Source organism: Phoenix dactylifera, chromosome 1 (genome assembly GCF_051530095.1).
Source record: "Phoenix dactylifera cultivar Ajwa chromosome 1, Ajwa_hap1_PhDact_Kaust_v1.1, whole genome shotgun sequence".
In the NCBI taxonomy this organism is placed as follows: domain Eukaryota; kingdom Viridiplantae; phylum Streptophyta; class Magnoliopsida; order Arecales; family Arecaceae; genus Phoenix; species Phoenix dactylifera.
Genome location: NC_143190.1, coordinates 32,346,011 through 32,355,075, shown reverse-complemented (window position 1 = coordinate 32,355,075; position 9,065 = coordinate 32,346,011). Strand labels below are relative to the sequence as shown.

At 40.4% G+C, this 9,065-nt stretch overlaps 1 protein-coding gene across 1 annotated transcript; it reads right to left on the bottom strand.

The window, feature by feature from the left end:
• Window positions 1-906: 906 nt before the first annotated feature.
• LOC103698269 (Mitochondrial transcription termination factor family protein) lies at window positions 907-3,306 on the bottom strand. Its single transcript, XM_008780261.6, has one exon. It carries the CDS (start codon window positions 3,151-3,153, stop codon window positions 1,774-1,776), a length of 1,380 nt encoding a protein of 459 aa, XP_008778483.4. The 5' UTR covers window positions 3,154-3,306; the 3' UTR covers window positions 907-1,773.
• Window positions 3,307-9,065: the final 5,759 nt, after the last annotated feature.

Below are 9,065 nucleotides of genomic sequence, written 5' to 3'. Positions count from 1 at the left end.
TATATTGATTATTTTCAAATAGATACAGGAACAATCATGGTCCATACAAACTTTTTATCAGTGAAAATCTCTCTAGTTGAATCATTACCGGCCACTCTGGCCAAGAACTCATAACTACTATAAGCTCTTTGCGCAGAGCCTACTTTCCTAATTTGAATGAAACGCAACAGATCTTTGCGCATGTATCTCAGTGGAAAGATGTTTTGGCTGCTGTTGAACTGCCTAAGCAATTATAGCTGCTCCTAAGCTCAAAATAAACATGCATGATCTGATAAGTTACATAGTGCTTTTTTTTTTAAAAAAAAAGTCTCAACCATGCAAACTAGGAAACCTCCTAATTGATATTTTCCTCTGGATGGCTCTCCATTTATATGCTGTTCTTAAGTAACCCAACTCAAATAAATTGCAAGGAGATGACAATGCCCTGTCTGCTCAAAACCAAAATACTAAAATTACCTGCAGTGGGTAACACTAGAAATCTTCAATGGAAGAGTCAATGTAGTGATCTTGGAGTAGCAAAAGTGAGGATTAAATTTTAATTGCTCAAGTGAGTGTTGTTTTCATTTCCCTCTTGCAGGATACTGGCTTCTTTTTTTCATTTGATTATGTTTTCATCATGGAGGGAACAAAAGGGCATATACCTTGAGTAGGGATCGAACAGGTGCTGCATGAATACAGTTTTTCTCATCAAAACATATGACATTGTTGATCTTAATAAGTTTCCTGGAAATATCAGACACCCTGGGAAAGATTTCACAAGGAATTTTATGCGAGATGAAAACAAGACTTTTTAAGTAAAACAAGAAAAAGGCAGATCTTCATAATATATGTTGGCAAACTGTTCAAAACCACTTGGCAGTCTGATGGGGGGTTTGAATACGTGCATGCTCCAGAACTTCCAAAGTATGCTAGAATAAAGATCCTTTGTGATCTACTAAACTTCACAAGCTTGATATATATATATATCTCGACCAAAATCACTCTAAAGGAGGGCATATAGAAAAAAAATGACAGGTGTAGCAATCACAGGATTAAATATACAAGTAAACCTGTTGCTTTAATACGAACAACAAATTACTTGTAATCATAATGGAGGAGCATAGAGTCTATGCCAGTCGCAAGATAATGATTGAGATGAAGTAACCTTCAAGAAAGCAACTCAATGTCTCTTGGATAAATAGGATAGAGCACGGAATGCCGCCCCTCCAATAGAAAAAGCATGATAATGTGCATATATAGATTCCCGCTTATCAGATACAAAGATAATATCATCTCGGATATTCAAGATGTTCTGGCCCTCTCAAAGAGGAATGGCTTCATCAAATCAGGTAGTTGTTTTAATGCACTGGTTAAGGCAAGATGTGATGTAGATCTTGGATAGACAGACAGGAGAGGTAGAAACATCTACATCTGGCATGCCGACCACCATTTCTCATTCCTTTTAATGAGGCAATTGAGTTCTTCAACAACTTAAAGACCTCCATAAAATGTCAACACTTATTCTTGGTTGGTGCTCCAAATTGACATAATGCTGACTGCATGAGCATTTCCCATTATAACACGTAAAAACCATTCAGTGCACTCCTCTTAACAAATTTTAACAGCAGATTTCAGACTTCCGGTGCCTGCTTTAAGTAATGCCAGTTAGGTTGATACCTTCAAATCCACAATACTCACCTTTGAACATTCTTGTTGCAATGTCAGTATTGTATTCTAGCTTGACATTAATTCCATATGTTTGTGAAAGCATTTACACAGGCAGTTACATCAGTGCTAAACCAGAGTTTCCATGAACTGCTTCATGTTCCTAATGTCTTCTTTAGAATCAGAGAACTTTTGTGGCTTAAACAGCTTCCACAATCCAGTCGGATGCCGTGGTTTAGCTTCTACTTCTCTTACTGATCCCCCAAAGATCTTTTCGCATTCTGGGTATGGTTTCACGAAAAAGTTGTAAAACTTAAGTTTACTAAGCTTTACTAGATGCTTCATTCCCACATCAAAACCAAGCCCGCCATTAGATCTCAGATAATCGATGATATTGTAACGTGGAATTACCTGTTTCTCAAGATTCACTCCCAAATACTCAGGAAATTCAACCAGATACTCAATACAAAGCCCAATCTTGTGTAGCAAAAACTCAATCTTCTTCTCTATATCCTCCAAATCATATATTATCGATCTGGGCTCTACATACAAAACCTTAAATGCATCTCTGTGGATCAAACCATGCTGGCACAAGCAGTCCACTCTAAGCTTCACATCGATCCCAGCTCTAAGAAGGCCCTTCCTTAGAATCTTCTCCTTGATTGCTGGCCTGCATTTCAAACTATTCAGCAATTCGATGCATCGAGAGAGCTCTCCTACTTCCATGCCAAGAAGAAGCTTTGGATAATCAAGTATCGTCTTTCTGACCTCATTTCCAGTGAAACCCAAATCCCGTAACTCTTCAAACAAGGGCCTTAACCTACCTTCAAAACTGAGCGCTAAGAAACCTGGAAATTGGCAGCAGACTTTATCAATCTCAGCCCTCTTGAGTCCAACATTCTTCAAGATGTCAAGTTTACGACTAATGTCAGTAGAATTACTCGTTAAGGATAGAGGCAATTCCTCGAAAACCTCGCTCACTGTTTCACCACTAAAGCCGACATTTTTCATGAACTGTACACTTCGACGGAGCTCCTCCGGTTCAATCTGAAACCTCCCGGATTGTTCGAGAACTTTCTGGACTAGGGAAGAGGAAACGGTGGGAAACCCTAATTTCGAGAAGCCCGTCTGCCACTTCCTCAGAAACCCTAGTTCCAGAGCACTGGGGCAAGAGGGAAGGATCGATGGGAGAGAATTCATCGGCAGGCCGAAGGATTGGAGAATCCCAATGCATTTCTCGACGTCCGAAGGTCTATAATTCAATAAAAATCGGTTCTTTTGGATGAATTCGTGCAGCTTCGGTTCGGGAAAACAGTACCTCTGCAAGATATTGGCGAGGGAACTCTGTTGTGAGAACCGACGATCTGCGGGCGATTCCGTCGGAATTCTTCTTGGGGGATCTGTGGGTTTGGAGAAAGATCGAATTTTTTGAGGGTGATGTGATGGAATTCGAGGGAAATCGGAGAGGATGCAATGGAGAGGTCGTCGGGATGAAACCCTGATCGCCATGATTTGGTGGACACAGGGTTTGCTGGAAAAATTTAGTCCGGAGTCCGGACCCGACTCATTTACATTCCTCCTTTGGTGCAGGGGAAGTCTTCTTGCATGAGTAAAAAAGCGAGTTCGGCTGTTACCGAAAGATTGAGCTGAAAGTTCTACATTGATTCGAAAATTAGATAATCAGGGTGATTCTATATCAACCAAGTTTCACCCAACCTTGGGTTATTTAAGCATGGCCTTAAAGGTCAAAATCTTACTAATCTTACAGCCTTTTTAGTTCGTTCCTCAGGGATATCCAAATAAACCCAAAATGATTGATAGTTTTGCCGGTCCAAACTCCAAGCTACATTAACAATTAGTTAATTATCCATACGGATATTGTATATCATGCAAAATAGGGAAGTAGTCACATTGAAATTCTAAAATCATGTCGCAACTATAATCATATTGTAATTCTATATTTTTTCCAAAAATTAGTTTCTAAAAATATTATATTAATAAAATATTAATATATAATGATAATAATTATAATATTTTGTATTATACTATAAACATAATATAATATTATATTATAATATGTTATATTATATAATATCGAATTATGTTATAGTATTCAATATTATATTAACTATATTAGAATAATATTATTGTAATAACCTCAAAATTTTTAATTTTTTTATATTAAAAAAAGGATAGAATAGTCCTTTAAAATTGATATAAGGAGTAAAATTGGAAGAATAATGGCATAATTGTAGATATATCGAAGTGGCAAGGACAAAATGGGAATTTAATAATATTAAACAAAGAGTGAATAGTGCTTGATGTGACTTAATTGGACGGTTTGAATTGGTCTCAGACGGAATGAAACAGAGAAAGAGGAAGGGAGTCTCAGGCGTGAAACAGAGAGAAAAAAAAAGAGAAGGAGAAGAAGAAGAAGAAAAAAGAAGAAGGAAGAGGGATTCGAGGTAGAAGGGAGCTCCGGTTGCACTGCGAGCTGAATGGAAAAACGTAGGTCTCCTTCCCCTCTACGCAAGGATCCAAGTTTCACAAGAAGAAAAAGGTAAATACTCGTCCCTACCTAGTATTCTAAAGAATTTATGCTATAGAAAGGGTAGATGACAGTTGTAAAGGGTGTTAAAAGAGGAAGAATCGGATTTCGACAAATTTTTCCGGCACTACGGAAAAATCGTGTCGAAGTCCCAACTTCGGTGAATTATTTCGGAGGTCAATCGGCCTCCGATGGTGATGCATGTTACCTTTTTGGAATCCCCTATGAGTGTAGAATGTTAGGTAAAAATTTCATCAAATTTAGAGTCTGAAAAGTGGATCAAACCCGGGATGAAGTAACCGGCTGTCGGTCCAGGTTACTGTTCATCCGGGTGGAAAAATAGGGGATTTCATGCTATAATAGGGTATTAAGCCTAGATTAAGCTAAGGGAGACCTTGTACTCATGCAAGAGAATTCCTAGTACACATAAATGATAAGTTAATTAATAGAAAAAGAAAAAAAAGAAAGAAAAGAAAGAAAAGAAAAGATTTAGGAAACGGGAGAGTTGGAATCAATTAAAGTTCCCTATATTATAATTGGCACATAGATTATGGCCCTTGATACAAAACTAAATGTATTGTAAATGCATGTTACAGTTGGGCAAGAAGCTAGGGAATAAGAGGAAGAAGTTTTCCACTGCCAGCTGTAGATTTTTTGGAGGCGTATCAGGGCTGTGCCGGATTGACAGGTGAGTGGGAGTTTGTACTTAGCACCATGAGCACATTCCTTATTCATTTTCATGAATGTTGCCAAGTGTGACTTGATTCCACCTAAGCTTATTGATTGATATTGTAGTAGATTCCTCTATGTTTTGTTCTCCATGGTTGATTATTCTGTACAGCATTTGAGGGAACATTGAGAGGAATTATGAGAGGTAGATGAGTAATTAAATGGGTTCCAAATTGTGAAATGACTTATTTTGTAAATTGATTTCATTTCCTCCATTTCAAAGACTTGTAGAGCCCTTCTCATGGTATATTGAGTTGCATTGCACATCCTTGATCCTTCACTCCCAACCCTGATGTTAGTTTATGATTGGGTCGGAGTCGAGTGAGTGGTAGTCTTGATCATACTCCTTTTTAGTAGAGTATTGGGAGGGTGCATTATGGCATTTATGCATGGCTTGGCAGTATCTGCAGGACACTTATAGTCGATGGGGGTTGAACATCGGCCTTTGTGCACATAGTAGCCTTCTGGGTGGGCGGAGCCCAATCCCTTCCTAGGGGGACACGGCCCTAGGCGTAGGATCGGCCGGTCCTACGACTTATATTCTGCTTGCCGCGAGGCATAGTAAGACCCCCCGAGGTGTAGTATGGCTTTCCGCGGATGTAGAATTTCCGCGAGGTGCCGTTTAGTATATAGATGTGAGATGGATTTCTGTTCTGGATACTGGCCAGCATTTACATTATCAGTATGGTGTCTTATCCTGCATATGCATGTGACAGTGGGGAGTTGTTGCTGGTTCCTCTGGGGCGTAAAACCCACCTTCCGGCAGTTGTCTAGCATTTACATTATCGATATGGTGTCTTATCCTGCATATGCATGTGACAGTAGGAAGTTGTTGCTGGTTCGCCTGGGGCGTAAAACCCACCTCCCGACAGCTGTCTAGTGATGATTTCGCATATTGACATCCTAATTTACATATTGGTGTGATGTCATATTCTATGTATGCATATGGCAGTAAGAAGTTGTTGTGGTTCGCCTGGGGCGTAAGACCCACCTCTCGATAGCTATTTATCGATGATTCAGCATATTGACACCTGATTTGTATGTCCCAGCATTATGATCTGTTGAGCATATTCATGAGTAGCATATATATTTACTTGATTATTGCATATATGCTTTAGATGAGTTGATATTGATTGTGGTGATATTGATGATTTACTCCATATTCTCTATGTTGAGTTCATGTTCATCTTGTTATTGATCTTGAGATTTCATCTCGAGCCATGATTATATTCTGTCTAATGTGCATAGTACTCTCTACTCCACTCACTGAGTATTCATATACTCACTCCCCAGTTTGGTGTTTTTGACTGCAAGGCAGGTATTGTATAGAGAGGAGCAGGGTTAGAGATTGCCTGCTAGCTGTGCCGCTCCATAGTATAGTATAATGTAGATAGAGGTTTATATCCTTTTGGTGTATTATAAACCTTCTGTTGTATATAGTGTACATAGTTACAGTTATAGATCCTGTCGTGGATATGGGTTTGACCATGGATGGAATGGGAACCAGGTTTTTATACAGATGAGTTATATGCCTGTGATAATGTATTGATATATATTGTCCAAGTTCATTATGTGACAGATTATGTGATTGCTGCTCTGATAGGGAGTGTTGTTGCATGTATTGAGATAATCCTGACAGGTCACTATAGGAAAAGTGATCGTTTTGTGCATGTATCATGCCAAAATTTTCAAGATTTATTGATGATTGATAGGTAGTAGGGTTCTACGCGGTGGCTGGTGGCCTTATGCCTACCCGCACCCTAGGACCATTGCGGCGGCCCGCCGGAAACGGGGCGGGGGTCGTGACAAAGCTTGGTATCAGAGCAAAGGTTAAGAAGAGTCCTGTCAGAGCAATAGGGTGAGTCAGGATTAAGTATAGGATTATACTATGGAGCATAAGGTTTTTCTGTATGTTAATTTATGAGTCATTTACAATTCAGTAAAATATATTATGACTCAGTGTGTAACGACTGCCCTCTCTTTTTAACTCTTTTAGAGACATATAAAGAATACCTCCAAGGAGAGGACCTGCTCGTCCTGGAAAGAGGATGGAGCCAGATATAGCATTGGATGCGGGTTCCGCACATGTCGAGCCCCAAAGAGAAAAATCTCCTCCTGCACATAGGCAGAGAGTTGATGATCAAGGAGAGGTAGGAAGTAGAGATGCATTGATGGAACAGTTACTGGCAGATAATCAGGCTCTGAGGGAGCAAATTGCTCGGGGAAAATCTCCTGCCCCGTCAGTAGTATCCATCCCACCTCCTGTACCTGTGCTAAGAAGTTTGGCCAGGCGGGCTCTAGATGATGAGGGGATTACTGTACAGGAATTTCTTAGGCTCAGAACCCCGGAGTTTAAGGGGGAAGAAGGTGAAGATCCTCAGAGATTTCTGGAGGAGACTGAAAAGATGATACGGAGACTGCCCTGTTCTGATGCAAGAGTTATAGAACTTGTAGAGCTTACAATGAAGGAAGATGCCTGGGACTGGTACCAGAGACAAGTGGAGGACAGATTGTACAGTAGGAATCCTCCAACCTGGGAAGAGTTCAGGCAAGCAGTAATGGATGAGTTTTTGTCTCCGGCTGAGAGGCAAAATCAGGCTCTTCAGTTTGAGAGGCTGAAGCAGATGCCCGGAATGAGCGTATCTGAGTACGTTCGTGAGTTCACTAGATTGGAGAAGTATGCTCCTTACATCATCCCCACTGAAGCTGCCAGGATAGAAAGATTCAGGCGGGGTCTGATTTTCCCGCTTTATAATGCAGTACTGGCAGTAGAGGTCCCCACCTTGTCTAGGCTGATAGATAAAGCAAAACAGTGGGAGACCAGAAACAAAGAGGAAAGAGTTGAAAGAGACCAGAGGAAAATGAGTGTAGGGAAGGAGCAAAGCAGTAGAGGTAGATCTGAGGGAGTAGATCTCTCGGAGGGCCCGACAGAGCAGTCTGTACGCTTAGCTCCACCTGCCCTACGTAAGAGGAAATGGAGGGGAAGAGGTCAATCACAAGATACTTTTCTACCATCAGTACCTCGTCCTCCAGTCACTATAGCTAGAACTGAATCCGGGTTCCAATCATGGCCAGTATGTGGCATATGTGGGAAGCAGCACCCTGGCAAATTAGAATGGGTCAGGGAGTGTGCTACAGATGTGGACAGCCGGGTCATTTTGCTAGAGAATGCCCGCAGGGTGCCACCAAGCAGTTGGTGCCTTTGGCATCCTATCCTTCTGTGCAGATGGACAGGCCTAGTAGTAGGGGGCCTGTAGGCAGAGGCAGAGGTCAGACACCAGCGTCACAGCAGAGTGTTGGACCATCTCAACTGTCAGCTCCAGTAGGCAGAGGGCAAGGAAGGGTGATCACGGTAAATCCACAGGAGGCACAAGCATCGAATGCAGCTGTGACAGATATGCTCCTCATTGATAAGATTAAAGCTAGAGTATTATTTGATTCTGGAGCTACCCATTCATTTGTGTCCCCTTATTTTGCTAAAAAGTTAGCTAAGGATAAGATATTAATGCATATTCCCTTAGCTATTAGTATACCTGTAGGGGATAGTATAAAAGCGAAGTATGTGTATCCTACCTGTGTGGTAGAGATAGAAGGTAAAACACTCCCAATTTATTTGATTTTCAATACCACACCGAGCAGAATATGAAGAGCAGATACACTCACCCCTTTGAGTAATCAGGTAATTTACTCTTTAAAATTCGAGAACGAATTTTATATAGGGGGGGAGGATGTAATAACCCCAAAATTTTTAATTTTTTTTATATATAACAAAGGATAGAATAGTCTTTTAAAATTGATATAAGGGTAAAATTGGAAGAAATTAAAAGTTAATAGCATAACAGTAGATGCGTTGAAGTGTTAGGGGTAAAATTGGAAGGAATCAAAAGATAATGGCATAATTGCAGATATATCGAAGTGGCAAGGGCAAAATGAGAATTTAATAATATTAAACAAAGGATGATAGTGTTTGATGTGACTTAATTGGAGGGTTTGAATTGGTCTCAGACGGAATGAAACAGAGAGAGAGGAAGGGAGTCTCAGGCGTGAAACAGAGAGAAAAAAAAAGAGAAGGAGAAGAAGAAGAAGAAGAAGAAAAAAGAAGAAGGAAGAGGGATTCGAGGTAGAAGGTAGCTCCGGTTGCACT